The sequence below is a fragment of the Hypomesus transpacificus genome, chromosome 9 (genome assembly GCF_021917145.1).
Source record: "Hypomesus transpacificus isolate Combined female chromosome 9, fHypTra1, whole genome shotgun sequence".
Taxonomy (NCBI): domain Eukaryota; kingdom Metazoa; phylum Chordata; class Actinopteri; order Osmeriformes; family Osmeridae; genus Hypomesus; species Hypomesus transpacificus.
Window position 1 is genome coordinate 5,498,123 of NC_061068.1, and position 18,054 is coordinate 5,516,176.

The 18,054-nt window shown below is 47.8% G+C and overlaps 1 protein-coding gene across 1 annotated transcript in view; it reads right to left on the bottom strand.

The window, feature by feature from the left end:
• suclg2 (succinate-CoA ligase GDP-forming subunit beta) overlaps window positions 1-18,054 on the bottom strand; it is a 60,581-nt gene that overhangs the window by 15,484 nt on the left and 27,043 nt on the right. The window contains exons 4-9 of the mRNA XM_047025236.1: window positions 17,519-17,609; window positions 16,088-16,240; window positions 15,162-15,251; window positions 13,981-14,077; window positions 12,351-12,512; window positions 9,344-9,486 (exon numbers count right to left, since the gene is read on the bottom strand). Coding sequence (XP_046881192.1) covers window positions 9,344-9,486; window positions 12,351-12,512; window positions 13,981-14,077; window positions 15,162-15,251; window positions 16,088-16,240; window positions 17,519-17,609 — 736 coding nt within the window. The remainder of the gene's footprint in view (window positions 1-9,343; window positions 9,487-12,350; window positions 12,513-13,980; window positions 14,078-15,161; window positions 15,252-16,087; window positions 16,241-17,518; window positions 17,610-18,054) is intronic.

Sequence of the window (18,054 nt, forward strand, 5' to 3'; positions counted from 1 at the left end):
GTTTACAGTACTACGTTTGTGTGCACGAGTGTGTGTGTGTGTGTGTGTGTGTATGTGTCTGGGGTGGGAAGTGTGGTAGGGGAGTTGGCAAATGGAAGCTTTTCCCACCCAAAGATGAGCTCCAGTGATTACAACTTGAGACAGTTTTCTAATTATTCTGTCAAACATCAATCCTCCGGGCTGGAGCAGGTCGTCCTGGTGGCTGATGGACAGTGTAATCACTACTGGGCTTCAAATGGAGCACTTCCTCTCTCCCTCCGCCTGGCAGACAGGGTAGTGACAGAAAGTCTGAAAAATGTGAAAAGCACCTATGAACGGATCTAGTCAGGCCTGTGCTGGGCTGGAGGGCAGAGATGCCAACACTGAAATAACTCTCTGTTCACTGTGTTTCATCCAGGGTTGGCTAAATAGGGAGAGAGAGGGGAGAGAGAGGAGGAGGACGGAGAGAAAGGGGATGGATCGAGGGAGAGTGGATAAGGCATAAATCCCAGACACTAGCTGCATCCAGATCTTCTTAAAGAAAGATTAACAAGTTCATTATTTGCAAGTGCTTATTTCACATCCGATAGCTTATAGATTTGAGGGTGATTTAAATGCGTTCCACACCAGACGGGTCGGACCCTTAATCAAGCGATCTCTTCAGTGGAGGATGTGGACGTTCATTCAACAGCAAATAGAAAAGACTGTTTAAATCAGAGGCTAGCTGGACACACATGAGCCTGCTGTCCTGATCTGAGAGATAGGCCAGGCAGCCATCTCCTGCTCACTGCTGCTCTCATCTGATCTGACCAGACCAGATGCTGGGGAGGTGAGAGGACATGTAGTGTTCCTCCTCTCCAACATGGGGGATAAAGGCACCAACAGTATATTTACTTGTGGGGAAGTGCATGTGACACTAGATAAGATAGTATATTACTGTCTGACAGCTTGCAGATAGAAACCAGGGTGGTTGATATCTCGTATGTATAACGGTGTCAGAGCAGCAACGAAAGACTCGTGCAGGGAACACAAAAGGTTTGTGTTTAAATATTCAAATGTGTACAGTACTGGCTATATAGATGAACTGAAACTTTTGCACACAAAAAATAAATAAAATCAACTTACTGAACTTTCCTCAGTTGCAAGACATGTATCACAGCAGTGCACATGAACACTAAACAGTATTACGGCTCCACCAACATTCACTCCCCCACATTTCTTTTCTCTCCCGGGCAAGCTGCACTGGTAGAAATAATGCAATAACAGCAGCACATGCTCTGTGTTTTCTAACTCGACCCTGACCAGGGAAATGCGAGACGGACCGTTTCTACCGGAGATGTGATGAGGCGAACTTTTCATGTGGCCCTCGTCGTCTTTCTATTACCACGGTAAAGAGGTGGAGGGATCAGACAAGAGGCTCCTATCAAATCAGGCCTGGAAAAGCCAATTACAGTGACAATAATCTCTCTGAACTGCCGCCAGCCCGTCTCAGAATACATAGCTGCAGATCCCTCAGCAGGGGAGACAAGAGGAGGAGGAGAGATACAGGTAACGGGGAGAGATACCCTGCATGGAGATACGGCAAGCCTTAGCAAACAAGCTCTTTCTCATGTAGAATGAGACTTATTTCGAGGTTTTGGCACGATCGTTTAATACCAGTTGTGAACCGATTTCCTTTTCAGCTGCAGGTCCTGAAACTGTTCTGGCCGGTATTCAGCTAGCTGGCTAGTCCAAGTTCCAGAGAGCATGTTGCCGAACACTGATAAGTGGATTGGTCAGGGCAGAGCTGTTTCCAAGCAGGCCCTGGGGTCTCAGTTACAACAGTGCTGGGCCCAGATGGGCTTCTCCACTGGAGAGATCTTCTCCTCTGAGCCGGGCCCCTGCAGAGGACAAACCTGAAGTGACACTGAGGAGCGACCAGGCAGGGACGGCCACCTCCTCTCTCATCAGACAGGCATGAGCTCATCACAGTAATGACAGCATGGACCCTGCCCGCAGACGTAGGGGTTGAGGACCGAGTCTGGGTGCGTCTGTCCTGACGTCACGCCCAGGACCAGAGGCCCTGCTGGGGGCAGTGAGGGATCTAGACGACAACAGGATAGTGCGAGTGTTGTATATCATGTCCAACACAAACAGCCTCACCACCAAAGGACTGAGAATACTAACTGACATTAGCATGGAGGGGGAGAGTATTCACACACACACAGTTCATCTTCTGCTCACCTTGGAGTGTCGGGTAAATTAGCTTCCATGTTTTCCTCAATCTTTCCTACAAAGGGTTGCCCGCTTATTGAATTACCGGAGTCCCCATTCGTCTCCCGTGGATAGTGCGCCTCGGGATGACTCATATAGCGGCTAATGATAAACAGCATCCACCGATTCCCCCTTAGAAGAAAATCTCTCAAGGCTTTAGAGACTCAGTTCAAGTTGGCTTTAATGATTAGCGGTACATGCAAAAGCTACTTGTGCATGGCTCCGTGTCGCAATGAACCTGGGCTTCTATCATGATGACGTTGGCATCGACTGCCACCGTGGGTGGAGACAGACGGAGCTATCCATGGTCCTGCAGCCATCCACAGGAAACATTACCTACAGGAGAGTGGAGGCAGAGCTAGGCTCAGGCTCCATGCCTCATAGAGCCGGCTCTGATCTCATCAACTCCGCCCCAGTGTCTGGGTGGCCTCAGATGAGCCCCCAGCATGTGTACATGGGAAGCAGGACGTGTGAAATGAGAGGCGTTCAGCAGCCCCACCATCAGCTCCATGTTTCACAACACGCGACGCCCCAGTGCCCCTCCTCCTCCTCACGCCTCTGCTGACAAACAGGCCGGGGGAGGGGCTTGACGGGATGGAGGGCACGGCTGGGTGAACCCCTAATACCTGTCCAGATGGAGGAAATCTTCTTCCATTAAATTAAGCTGTATTGTGAAGGGTCATGAATCTCTCGGGCATGGCACGGCCAGAAGTTGACCAGAGTAGGGGTCCTTTCACCCAGGGGCTGTTTGCTCTCACCATGCCAGGACTACTGGTCTCTCACCATGCCAGGACTACTGGTCTCTCACCATGCCAGGACTACTGGTCTCTCACCATGCCAGGACTACTGGTCTCTTACCATGCCAGGACTACTGGTCTCTCACCATGCCAGGACTACTGGTCTCTTACCATGCCAGGACTACTGGTCTCTCACCATGCAAGGACTACTGGTCTCTCACCATGCCAGGACTACTGGTCTCTCACCAGGCCAGAACTACTGGTTTCTCACAATGCCAGGACTACTGGTCTCTCACCATGCCAAGACTGCTGGTCTCTCACCATGCCAGGGCTCCTGGTCTCAGCATGCCAGAGCTACTGGTCTCTCACCATGCCAGGACTACTGGTCACTCACCATGCCAGGACTACTGGTCTCACCATACCAGGACTACTGGTCTCAGCATGCCAGAGCTACTGGTCTCTCACCATGCCAGGACTCCTGGTCTCTCACCATGCCAGGACTACTGGTCTCTCACCATGCCAGGACTACTGGTCTTAGCATGCCAGAGCTACTGGTCTCTCACCATGCCAGAGCTACTGGTCTTTTCCACTTAAACGTTTTTATGTTGGCATGAACCAGAAAAACATCACCTATGCCTGAGCACCATGTAAGTTAGGGAGAAACGACCCCACAGTCTCTTGCAGTAAAGGCAAACAGATGGCACTTTTGTTTCCTCTGGACGAGTGACCACTGCCTGAACTCCTGAAGGTCAGTCAAGCAGAGGCCGCTGCCTCTGAAGGGCTTCTGTGGCTGCTGTAAAAGGCCCTGCGCAGGTTTGGCTTGGCAATGACAGAACGCTTCTCACTGCAATATGTGGGAGGAGGGCTCAATTAGCTCCAGATCCAATCCCAGTTCCTCTATTGATCTACCTTCGATGAGAAATGGCAGACAGGAGACTGTTCAATCAGACCCCCCCCAGGGGAGGTGGAGAGGAGACGGGGGGGGGGGGAGGGCAGGGGGGATGAATGGTTTTAAGACCAGGTGAATACATTACCAATCCATACAAATACATACATGAGCGTTAAGTAATAGCCCCGTCTATTGATGGTCTTGGTGAGTAAGACAAGTGCCAAGAGGTCATGTGATGAGAGCCACAGGGATCAGACAGAGGGGGAGACGCCTGGCCCCAGAAGGAAACATCAATCTGACACATGGTCAGGTCCACTGAGGAGAGAGGGGCCCGGACCATTCTACACCTCTTCAAATTAACCTTCAGCAGACTCTGGGAAAATGTATGTAGGCTGACAACTCCATTTCTCATTCGGGATAGCTTTTTATGGCATGGTGTGTGCACGTGTAAAATGTTGGCTATTGATGGTTGTTCATACTGTATGTCCCCTGTCCAGGAGAGTGTGTGTCTGTCCAGGAGAATGTGTGTCTGTCCAGGAGAGTGTCTGTCCAGGAGAGTGTGTGTCTCCTGGAGAGAGTGTGTCTGTCCAGGAGAGTGTGTGTCTGTCCAGGAGAGTGTGCGTCTGTCCAGGAGAGTGTGTGTCTGTCCAGGAGAGTGTGCGTCGGTCCAGGAGAGAGCTGGTTCCCCTGCTGTGCAGGAAGCCTCTGCCTGCATCTCAGCCTCATGAGCTGGACCTGATCTAGATTCAGACTCAGTTCAAGACAGAAATGAGAAAAGTTTGTGTGTGTCTGATAGGGGAGAGGACGGGAGGGGAAAGAGAAAAAGAACGAGAAAAACAGAACAAACCCCTCCTGCTGCAGCATGTTGCTATGGGCTACAGTAAGCAGCCGCATGTCAGAGGAACATATTGTGACTGCTTAAGACATGCTCAGTTTCAAGCTCCATTCTCTAAAACTTGCTCAAGGATATGTTAAACAATGTGACAAAATTGCCAGCGTCTACTTAGCGTTTGTAAACCTGTCTGTCATTCAGTAGTGTAATTATGCATCCCGCTAGTGCAAACAGTAAGCAAATACCAAGTTATATTTAGTGTCTTACAAAAATAGGGGAATTGTTTTTTTCTTTCAGTTTAGTACAATTTTTTCGTCTCGTGAAAACATTCTAGTCCAACTAATTAGAGTCAAGCAGCAATATAAGCAGACAAACATTCCACAATTCCTATGAAATAATCTCCAGCTACGGAGGACTGTTGAATGGCTCGCAAAACCTGACGCTAACGTTGCACCAGATCCTCTCCCTGCGTCCACGTTAGCTTGTAAAACCACTTTTATATTCTGATCTCAACTACTGCTTTGCTTCCATTAGACTGCTGGCTTTAAAATCTCGGCACACATGCGCCACGCACACTTTTTAATTTTCATGATACATGTCAAGGCCTGGCATGAGGGCAGTGCAGCTTGAAAAAACTAAAAACGCTCTGGCAGTAAAAATGGCCATAATGGCTGCAATGATCTCTTTGGCATTGGAGTGGAACAGTCACCACAATATGTGGCAGCCTGAGCCTGGCTTTATCTTTGCTGTGTAGGAATATGCTGCAGTGTAAGCAAATCCTCTGACAGGACTATTCTGTACCAAGGGCCTTGGTCTTATAATGAGAAACACACACACCAGACCAGGGTGCAAATGAGGTCCCAACAATCCCCAAGAGCCACAGTATGAGAATCCATCTGAACCTATCCAAAGACAAACATGAGTGTTAGCACAGCCAGTCCTCACGGCTGCCATTACCGTGTTCCCTCTCCCTTCTCCGCCTGTCCTCTGGTTCCCGGTCCCACTGCGCTGGTCTCAGGTGCCAGTGCCTTAAGCCCCCACCCCTCTTTAATACCCAGCTTAATACAGGGCGCTGAGGGGGATGAACTCCATTAAGGCGCAGGATCCAGGCTCTGGGCTCGCTGGCTTGCGTTGCTTGTGTTTACGACGCTGGGGACAGGCAGCTACCTGGACGGGGGGCGGCAGGGGAGGGACTTTCATTCCAGCAGCGAGCCAAGGTGTGACGTCACAGGCGCCTTGATGATCACAGGTCGTTTGAGTCCTTTGGGGACCAGGCCCTGGAGACCTCGGTATGAGGTTATGGGTGTTTGTTTTATGTGAATGGGTTTCATATTTGTGTGTACTGCTTGTGTGTGTGTGTGTATAAGAGCATGTGTGTTCACACATATATACTCCAGTGTTGAGAGGTGTGTGATTGCTTTCAGACGTGCGATGGCGGAGGCGAGGGTGAAAACAGCTCCAAGGACACACAGGAAACACGGCCGCAGGGCCCGGCTCCTCCGAGCGGCCAACGAGACGAGACGATCCGTCCGTCACCGCCAATCACCTTCCACCGTCCCGAGTCCACCGACTGGTCACAATGCGGCTTGTCCCTGGGCAGCGACTCAGCATGTCTAAACAGGCAGCGGTGACATTCGCCATGGGCTCAGACATCTCCATATGCCAACAGGGCTGAGTGACTGGACCCCGCTCCTGAGGGACTGGACCCCGCTTCTGAGGGACTGGACCCCGCTCCTGAGGGACTGGACCCCGCTCCTGAGGGACTGGGTGGATGAGGCGTGAAGCTAAAGGGGAGCTCCCCTCCTTGGCCTTAACAGGATTTGGGAGATCAAAGTCACAGGGAAGGGGAGTGTAAGAGCTGGCATGCACTGAGCTGTATCTATCCGTCCATGGTAGGTAGTGGACAATAACACCTTTCATCAGTACTCAGAGGTAATGGAGGTGATTTGGTGGGGGAGCGTGGCAGGCCTGGGAGAGGGGGGGGGGGGGGGAGGGTTCCCGTAATGCTACCAGCAAGGTGCTCCCACTTTGCCCATAAGACACACACACACGCGCTTACTTTAACACTGTGTGACCCTTCAGTCATTGTGACCCCCACACGTGTTAGGAAAACTTTACCTTATACAAAAAGAAAGGGAAACATTTAATTTTACCCGTCAGGCTGTCTCACACCCCCCACAGCGCAGGGGGTGTGAGACAGGTTAAAATAAAATAGTTTTTATTAGTTTTTGTACTGGGCAAAGTTGTCGCAGCACAACAATGGGTCGTTGTGAACCGTCGGGTCATTGTGACCCGAAGGCAGCACAAGGGTTTTAAACAACACCATTTTACAGTGTTGCTAATCAGATAAACATGTCTCGGGTGCCATTTCCACACAGACACACACAAACACAGTCGTCACAGGCTGAGCCTTGCAGCACTGCACTTTCTAAGAAATGTCCATGATTCACCTGGAAAATACAGCCTTCGGCAGCAAATGTATGAACAAATAAGGCACTACCTCCATCCACCATTTCCTCTGAGGCTTAAGTAGAAGGCAATTTGGTTGTTGGGAGCACAGCCTTACACTCACAGGTTATATGGGGTAAAAAAAAAAGACAAAAATAATACAACTATTCTGTCAAACTTATCTGTCATTTATGTGACCATGAAAAAGCAGGTTAGTACATTTTAGCATGTCAACATAGCCTGCAATCCTGCCAAATTGCCCAAGGATACTGTGATGTGTGTGTGTGTGTGTGTGTGTGTGTGCTATGCTCCGTCTCATACTGAATGGCAGTCACTGTACATAAAGGGTTCAACATGTTTTTCTGCCTCCCACTGTCCTTTGCTTTCCTTTTCATCATTTTCCTTTCATGCTTTTCATCTTCCTTGTGCCAATTTCATGTGCCTTTTTCTATTCCATCTTCTATCTTTGTCTACCCAACCAATTTACCTAATGAATGCTGCTCTCCAACTCTACATGTTAAGGTGAGGAGAAGGTAACAAAACACGAGGAAAACGTAACAGCGAAAGAGAGGGAGAGAGACAAAATACTGGACAGAAAGTATTTCAAGGGAGAAGCTCAATCTTGTTGATAATTTGTCATAACCTTCTGAGTGTTTAGCATGCTATGACAGCAATCAATTTGAGCATAACTATTCATAATTAAACATCCAAGTATTTCATATATATTATGTCCATCACTTATGCTTGTTTGCGCCTGAACCAAAGCTAGCATAAACTAAAACCCATTTAATCTTTCGGTTTAAAAACAAGTTTTAGAATTCATGAAAACCAGCCAATGCAAATGAGGGACTTTTTAGCATGCCAATAAAGTAATAATTAACATTCCCTTCACAGATGTGGGGAGTCTCTAGATCCCTGTATGAAATGCAAATGATGGTACACAGCAGTTTAATGTCAACCCCCCCCCTACCCCTACCAATCATGGTGGGTCTCCCCATCCCTTCCCCCACTGCTAGAGGGGGTGGGGGGGGAGGAACAGGTATGCTACATCCAGCCCTGTTTCCTGCACCGCAGCCAGAGCACACTGAGCCTCACTCTCCAGAGCAAGAAATCTTTTTAAAACAGTTCCCTTTACATCTCTATTAGAACCCTGTTTGACATGATAATGCACAGATTTTATTGAATAAGTCGGCCACTAAGAGATGAGGAATATTTACGTCACGCTTGTTTACAGCGTCACCGTGACAACGTCAAGTGGAGAACATGGAGTGCTAGACTTGAAACTTTTTCAACTGAATCCCTTTCAGGGGTCTCTTTACTCCTTCCTTAAGGAGGTAAAACACATCTGGAAGAAACTGTGACTCATCCCACTGAATTGTATGGTCAACACACTGCTAATCATCATTATGATCAGGAAAACAGGTCCTTTGATATATCTGTGTCACACCCTCCCTGCCTTTGATGGAGGTTGTCATTAGCCCGTACATACGACTCCATCCACACATGGGATTCAAATTCAGCCCTTTCTATACATAATACATAAAACCACAAATACTGCCAGAAAGAATGTGATCATGTAACTCCTTGGATGTGGAAGTGGCAGTGGAGGGGGAATTAGCTGTGTGTTTGTCAGCATGTAAGCAGCACTGCAGCACCGTCACCAGCTTCAGAGTGTTTAAGGTTGAGTCACTGCCAGTCTGATCACACAACTCCACACTTGTAAAAGACCCAAACTGCCACATCCTGCGACGCTCCGGGATTTTAAATACACCAGGGGACGAGAAATAACTAGTGTGTGTGTGTGTGTGTGTATGTGTATGTGCACATGGGGGAGACCGACTGCAGATACAAGTCATTAAAAGGGTGATTTCATTGTGGTTGCTGAGCTGCGATTCATCATGCCCCTGTCAATAAGAAGACGGCGTATAATCATATTCTTCAAGACCCCATGTCTCTGTGCCACAAGACTGGATGCTACAGCTACCGGTCTAATGAGTGCTGGCACTGAGACTGTCGCAGAGAGATTCATAAGCTTTGACATGGATCTCTGTAAGGATAACAAGACCAGGGATGCTTTCGAGATTTCAGGGAATGTCTGTACATTGAGTAACTGCTAGAGTACTGTCTGATTACGACTAATACTTTGACAGTTTTTTCAATAAAAGAGGCCGTCCTGGGGTTGTGTTCAGTTCTGTGCTGAGGTACCTTGGGGTCTGCTGTGAGCAGTTTAAAGGCCTGGTACACCTGGTTCTCCTTGACTCCTCCTCCCAGGTCCAGGAAGTTTGCTGGCTTCCCTCCATGTAGGTCGATGATGTCACAAGTGGCCATGGCCAGGCCGGCCCCATTCACTATATTAATGGGGGAAGGTCAGGCACAGTCAGAAAACCAGGAAGCTTTCCCCAACATAGTGACTTCATTACAACAGTTTCTCTCTCTCATCCCAGAGTTTGATGACAATTAATGATTGTGGTGCTCTACTAATGGTTTCCTGCCTGTGTAATAATGAAGCTAGATTTTCCCATTAGAATCCAAATTGAAACAGAAATCCCTAAAAGAAAAGATAAAAAAATAATATATATAGTTAGTCTGGAGTTAATTAAAATGAACATTACCAGTATCAAGGGAAAAAATACATCTAATATAAAAGTGCACACAGTAAAATCAATGAGTAAATTATCTTCTAAGGAAGTAACAAACATCCCAAAGCGTGGAGGATTTACAGCTTTAAGAGGCACACGCCGCTCTAAATGCCTCCAAATCATCTTATCGGGATATTTAACACTTGGAAGTTGAGCGGCATGGGAAAATATGATTATGAATGCATTCCTGACTTCAGAAAGGGAATGCTGATTAAAGAAAGTCTCTAGTAGCTGTTCATCTGATCAACCAGTACAGCGATAGCGACTGCTACCCCGCTGTGTGCTGAGGCAGCCAAACAATTTAGCTTGTTTTCCTGTCCGCAGCCAACGCGCCTCCCTTACGTGCCTCCCTTACACGCCTCCCTTTCACGCCTTAGCTCGTTTGGCGTGGCGGAGCTGAGGCTGGGTTCTGGCAAGTTACCCACCAGAAGTCTCAATAAAAGGAAACGCAGTATATCAGCTGTCTCTTCAATGGGTCAAAAAGCTTTGACTGGAGCTGAGCCGTTGTTGTGAGAGGAGGACTGGGTCTGGGAGGACTGGGTCTGAGAGGACTGGGTCTGAGAGGACTGGGTCTGGGAGGACTGGGTCTGGGAGGACTGGGTCTGGGAGGACTGGGTCTGACAGGACTGGATCTGAGAGGACTAGGTCTGACAGGACTGGGTCTGAGAGGACTGGGTCTGGGAGGACTGGGTCTGAGAGGACTGGGTCTGAGAGGACTGGGTCTGGGAGGACTGGGTCTGGGAGGACTGGGTCTGACAGGACTGGATCTGAGAGGACTGGGTCTGGGAGGACTGGGTCTGGGAGGACTGGGTCTGGGAGGACTGGGTCTGGTCTGGGAGGACTGAGTCTGGGAGGACTGGGTCTGGGAGGACTGGGTCTGGGAGGACTGGGTCTGGGAGGACTGGGTCTTTTCTAGGAGGACTGGGTCTGGGAGGACTGGGTCTGGGAAGACTGGGTCTTTTCTAGGAGGACTGGGTCTGGGAGGACTGGGTCTGGGAGGACTGGGTCTGGGAGGACTGGGTCTGGGAAGACTGGGTCTGGGAGGACTGGGTCTGGGAGGACTGGGTCTGGGAGGACTGGGTCTGGTCTGGGAGGACTGGGTCTGAGAGGACTGGGTCTTAGAGGACTGGGTCTGAGAGGACTGGGTCTGGGAGGACTGGGTCTGGGAGGACTGGGTCTGGTCTGGGAGGACTGGGTCTGGTCTGGGAGGACTGGGTCTGGGAGGACTGGGTCTGAGAGGACTGGGTCTTAGAGGACTGGGTCTGAGAGGACTGGGTCTGGGAGGACTGGGTCTGGGAGGACTGGGTCTGACAGGACTGGATCTGAGAGGACTAGGTCTGACAGGACTGGGTCTGAGAGGACTGGGTCTGGGAGGACTGGGTCTGGGAAGACTGGGTCTGAGAGGACTGGGTCTGAGAGGACTGGGTCTGGGAGGACTGGGTCTGGGAGGACTGGGTCTGGGAAGACTGGGTCTGAGAGGACTGGGTCTGGGAGGACTGGGTCTGGTCTGAGAGGACTGGGTCTGGGAGGACTGGGTCTGACAGGACTGGATCTGAGAGGACTAGGTCTGGGAGGACTGGGTCTGGGAGGACTGGGTCTGGTCTGGGAGGACTGAGTCTGGGAGGACTGGGTCTGGGAGGACTGGGTCTGGGAGGACTGGGTCTTTCCTAGGAGGACTGGGTCTGGGAGGACTGGGTCTGGGAGGACTGGGTCTGGGAAGACTGGGTCTGAGAGGACTGGGTCTGGGAGGACTGGGTCTGGTCTGGGAGGACTGGGTCTGAGAGGACTGGGTCTGGGAGGACTGGGTCTGGTCTGGGAGGACTGGGTCTGGGAGGACTGGGTCTGACAGGACTGGATCTGAGAGGACTGGGTCTGGGAGGACTGGGTCTGGGAGGACTGGGTCTGGTCTGGGAGGACTGAGTCTGGGAGGACTGGGTCTGGGAGGACTGGGTCTGGGAGGACTGGGTCTTTTCTAGGAGGACTGGGTCTGGGAGGACTGGGTCTGACAGGACTGGATCTGAGAGGACTAGGTCTGGGAGGACTGGGTCTGGGAGGACTGGGTCTGGTCTGGGAGGACTGAGTCTGAGAGGACTGGGTCTGGGAGGACTGGGTCTGGGAGGACTGGGTCTTTTCTAGGAGGACTGGGTCTGGGAGGACTGGGTCTGGGAGGACTGGGTCTGGGAGGGTCTAGAGCGGTAGTGTCCTCTAGCTTCACCAGGGCAACAGGGTAACTAATTTAGTGTAGCAGGTTCCCCTGCTTCTCACTGTAAAGCTGTGATTTATGACGAGAGGGGGTTTTAATGAGAATGCTAACAATCCAGCTCACTGGAGACTTTTTTGGCGGATTATGACTAATTAGAAAGCATTGGTTACGGCTGCACTCCTCCTGGAGCAGTTAGAAAGCTGGTTGGAATTTGTCCTGGACAGAAGCCCAGGCTGCCTTAGTTTGACAAAGTTAGGATTTTGTCAACATTGCAGTTATCCTATTACTGGAGGTAAACCCTCCAGCCCAACTCCAGCGAGGGTGTGCTAACATGATGTAGATTCTTTCCATTACTACATGCACCACTGACCAAAGCAGGCAATGTTTCCATCCAGTCCAATGTATTTAAGGTCCCACTTGGCTGCTTCCGTCTCAGTGGGGTCGCTCTCCGACATGTCATCCATCGCAAAGACGGCTTTCTGACGGAACTCTGCATTGTCGTCAAAGTTGATCTTGGCATCGAAACACACCACTGGAGGAGAGGAAGAGGAGAGAGAGAGATGGAGTGAGGAGCGGAGAGAGGAGAGAGCAAGCACAGGAACAAAGCAGAGAGAGGAAAGAGGCAGAGAGAAAGACGAGCAGATTAGAGGAAAGCGAAGACAGGGCGAGAGAAAGTGAACAAGAGGAGACATGAGAACTTTAAAAGGGATATGGCAATGGAAAGTAATTAACATCTATAACACCTTAAATAAATGAAATGAAGGATGTAACCTCACCCTATTAGTCTTAATTCTTTCAACGTTTGGAATATTGATGCTCATGTATATGTATTGGACTATGCCTCAGAGGCAGAAGCTGCTATGCATAATGGACACATCCTTTGCTCTGCACAAGTGCATGCGTTTCAAAGAGACTAAGCAGAGCACTACCTGCACAGCAAGTTAAGTGCATCAGTATTTACTTTGGTATTTACAGAGAGCACTCTATATAAACTGTCTGAAAACTGTCACAAACGCCAATGCTAGGCTGCTTAAATCCTTCAACTAATATTCTCTGAAAAAGACCCTTGGACCAACAACTGTAAGGAAGATATACAAAAAGAAACCTACAGGCAACTAATTAATACAATATTTGGCCTTATAATATACCTTGTCATGAAGTAGATTCAGTTTCCGAAAATAAATGACAGCGAGAAGAATAACCACAATCTCAAATATGTTAATTCACCTATGTTTCCCTGTGATCCTCAGACTATGTGATGCTGGTCCCGCTGTGTGTGTGTGTTTGTATGCTAGTCTCACCATGGCCATGTCTCACCCATGACAGGGAAACATGCATTCCTCACTACAGATCTCTCAAATGGCTTCTTCATTAATATTCATAAGCAATTATCAGACTACAAAACTTTCTTCTCTTGTCAATCTTTCGTATACCAAACCAAGAACCAGAGTTCTTACATCAAACAAGCTGTGTTCTTGTCCGGGAAGCCATTTCATCTCACGACACCAGACAACACAGAATGCATTCCATGAAATGAAAACTACAGTTTAAAAGACCGTTTCAAAATTTGCATTCAGGCTTTAGGTTCACCAGCCAAAGTAAGGGACAGTAAAACAAGTATATTGAAATAGTTCTCCATATTGTTTACATTTAGTCATTTAGCAAACGTTCTTATCCAGAGCGATTTACAATGAGATTCCCCCCCAAGCTAGTAGGGTGAAGTGCCTTGCCCAAGGACACAACGTCATTTGGCACGGCCGGGAATCGAACCAGCAACCTTCTGATTACTAACCCTAACCCGATTCCCTAACCACTCAGCCACCTGACTCCCCTATATTGTGTTCAAATACGAGGGGGCATGATTAGGGGGCCCTGTTTGAGAGAAGAACATGTAAGCATACCCATCCTAAACACACACACACACAAACGAAGACAAACACACGCAAGCAAACATTTATTCTCTACAATGGAATTATCAAAAGAGCAGAAAGCAACAGTACCTTGTCCCTCCGGAGTCTCTCCAAGAGGATTGACTTCAACTTGAGTCGCGTCGACTTTCAGGAAGAGATCATAGAGCCTCTTAATCTGATCTGCTGCCTGTGAGATCCACAGAGGGCAGTCATTATCAGACACTACAGCTCTGAGCAGCCGGCCGCCAGGGCCACTCACATGAGTTCTTACACTAAATAAAACATGGCAAATTACACGCACACACAGAATGTGTGCACAGGTGTTGGAATAAAATAATCGAATAAAAATTCGGGAAAATGTGTCTGTACTTTTGACTGGTACTGTATATGTATATATACATTATATATATGCAGAATATGCTCAGAGGTTATGTATCATTATACAGGAAGAGAGACACTTGTTTTTAAATTTTCTAGATGAATGTTTTGAAAATACACATAACATCTAAACACAAATTAAACTTCAAGAACAATATTTTTTTTTGGTGCCATATATTACAAATATAGACAAGTATTATCAGTGCAGGCATTGTGCCTTTTCTGTCTAGGTCTTCTGTTATAGAACCATTCTTATTCAGAGCGGCAGGGACAATAAAAACCCCTTCTTTAAAAGAACAAGGTCACTTAATTGATTGTTTTTTTATGCCTGCAACCAAGCCACTTGTTTTATAATACAATTCATCTGACAGAAAACATTACAAGAACTGCTCCTCACAAAGAACCCACACTTAGGCACTTTTTGTAATCTTCAGGTCTGACAAAATACTCAGAGGGAAACCTTTCAGCAAATCTTCATCCCTTCCTCCAGGCTGTTTAAATGTCCAATCAATATCCGGGAAGGCTCACATTCCAGGCAAAGTATGTTTCGTTTCATTTTTAAAAGAACATTCATTAAGTTGATTTATACTTTTTCCGCATGTTAACATTCAGAACTAATAAAATGATTTATGGTCTCTGCTCGTGGAGAGGAATTCTAATTAAAGATATGATGCTACCAGACAATCGTCTCTAAAGTTGACCCTAAAATCAAGTTAAAATCAAAATTGCAAAATGAAGTGTCTGTTTGTCTATGCCGCGTCCCTGACCTAGTTAACTAGTCGGTACAGCCCCAGACAGCCGGCTGTGCAGGGCCCATCCAGACTGGTCTGGGTTGTGTCTGCAGTGCTGCTCCTCTGCCTTGCACATCTGACAACTTCTCAAGGCCCCATTACCTGGCGCTCCAGAGGTCCTTTGAAACCCAAATTGCCAGCCATGCGCAGCGCCTGGTCATCTCGAACTCCTTCCCAAATATCTATGGCTTCCTGTGATTGGAGAGAAGAGAAAACAGGAGACTTTAACGCCAGACGGTAATGTGACAAAGTGGAGGTTCATTAAATCACCATCGCTGAGATTAAGAAGTGGCATGCTGCCAGAAGCAAGGCTATGAGAGAGAGAGACAGAGGGAGAGAGACAGAGAGAGAGAGAGAGACAGAGAGACAGAGAGAGAAACTGAACTTCTAATAACAAGCCCTCGAGTACAATTTTCTTTTTTTTTTAAAGGAGGAAACCTCTCCCTCTTTCCTAATCTCCATCATAAGAGCACCAGAAGGACCTAACTGCCACGCAGATGTGTCTGTGTAGAATGAGTCTGGTAGGAGCTGTAGGACTATACAGAATATGAGATAAACAAGGATCAAATGATGTGTAAACACCTATCAACTACCGTCAGGAAATAGAGGGCCATGTGCAGCTCCAGCATCTGTAGTCACAAGTGACTAAATCACCAGCCAGTTACTGGGCAGGATCCTCCAGTATGCTACTGTGCAGAATTGATGGAGCAGCCACCGGTGAGAGTGGAGAGAAACATCTGTACCGTTTAATAATGGAATAACATCTGCAGACAGCAGACAGGGAGGCTGTGAGCAGCCCAAAGTTCGGAGAAGCTGAGACAGAGACCGCATCCTAATGTTCTGGATCCTGCACTACACCGCAGACATTGACCCGTGAGCAAGACAAGCTGTGCTAGCTCGGACTGCCTTAGTGTGTGTGTGTGTGTATATAATTCAGACACAGGTTTTACTATGGCCCTACCATAATAAGAGTCATAACAAAATGCATACATGGAAGTCACTTTATATATAAGGAGCTTGGCGCAAACCTTGAAGATGAGCTCAGGAGTGGTGGCAGCCACCTCCTCGATGTCCACGCCTCCCTGAGGACTACCCACCATGACAGGCCCGTTACAGGCGCGGTCCATCAGGATGGCAAAGTAGGTCTCTCTGCTGATGTCCAAAGCCTCCGCCACCATCACCTGGAACCGCACAGACCCAATCAGAGCGGACCAACACCTTCACTCCTCTGACTAGCAGCCACAGACCTCAACACTGACAGGAATGTACTGCATTACAAACCCACAGAATAACTTGACTGTTTCTACTCTACAGCTAGAATTAGGACTGGGGATGAAGCGGAGCATGCGGAGCCAGCAGGGTGAATGTGTCTTAAACCCAGTCTCTCATTCCTTCTCGATCCATACAACTGTCCTCCGTGGCAGCCGACAGCATAGCTGCTATGACAGAACTCAGGGAGGAAGGCTTCAGTACGACAGGAAGACAGCTCACCTGGGGGGTTCTCATCTAGGAGAGCAGAACTTGACAATATATTCAAGCTGCTGCAGAGTGGCTTCCTCCTGTTCACTCTCTACCATCACCATCGACATCACTCTGCTCTTCTCACCTCAGACCGGACCTGCTCTCACTGTCATGTGCTGTGTTCAGGTGTGAAAGTTGTGTGCAAGTCTGGAAGTCTAACCATATCACTGAGTCAATCAAGTTAGAGAAGACAATAGGTCTTCATAGGTGAAGCTTCAATTGGATATGATGCATGTCTTCCAAACAATCACACTTTTTCGTGTCATTTTGTGTTTATTTTTATCTTGTAAACTACATTTTGTGTGTGTATGTTTGTGCTTTCCCCTGAGTGACTACGTTTTGATCGTACAGCTGTGAACTTCCTTTTCCGGGAGCGCTTAAAAAAAAAAAAAAAAAGGCAAATATGACATTCATTTGATTCTTTCCCTAAACTTTGTGGCTGTCTGGCAGGAACGAAAGCAAGCGTTAATGGGGAGCTCAAGGCAATATATCACTAAGAGGGGAAGAGAGGGAGGGCAGATAGAGAGGAAGGAAACAGTGAAAGAAAGATACACAAGCCACAGGCCAACATGGCTTCATTACCTGGAAATGAGTTTTGTCGGTATGTGTTTTTTAAATTATTTATTTTAGGAGGGGTCTGCCGTGTGAGTGAAAGAAATATTACATCTTAATAATGACACACAAATAGTTGTTTACTAACACTTTGGACTAAAGACCTTGACAAACGTATTATTTTTACAATGAAAATTAATAAAACTAAGAAAAAGGGAGCCGTCATAAATGAACAGTCGCATACCACCCAGCACTAAGACAGGAATAAGACTAGACATAGCCTATTGCAAAAATACTGTTTAACGAAACTACAATACACGGTTAAAATGACCTTGGAATAAGACACAAAGGCTAAACAGATCTGTTTCACTACAGAGGTGACTCACCGTTTTCACCTTCACCCCTTCTTTTGGTGTCTGCTTGGTTGTCAGACTAAAGCCAAGCATCTTATTGGCCAGCTCACCCACCACCAAAGGGCTACAGGAGAGAGGGGATTGGTTCAGTCCAATACATTCTTATAAAGCATCTGTAAACAGAGACTATGCACAGTAGGGGAGGAAAAGAAATGAGAATATCATCACAAATTGTGTGGGAAGGTACAAAGAGATTCATTATTTCCAGCTTTTGTTACCATTTTCATTTAAATAAGAAGGTGCTTCAGCACATTTCTTGCCAGGTTCTAACATTCAGGCAAAGGAGTTGTTTGGTGCAAATCGTTAATGTCTGCACTTCTCTTTGAATGAGTCTGCCCCTCTTTCCAAAGTTAAAAGCATTAACGTCTCTTCATCCTCCTCTCATCTCGCTCTCCTTTTAACAGAATACAAATGAAGCCTTGGGTTGTGTTACTCCCGTGATAGATGAGAGGAGAATGAACTGTGTGCACATGTCACTGTCTGGGGAGGCCAAACTTCTGATGTCTCAC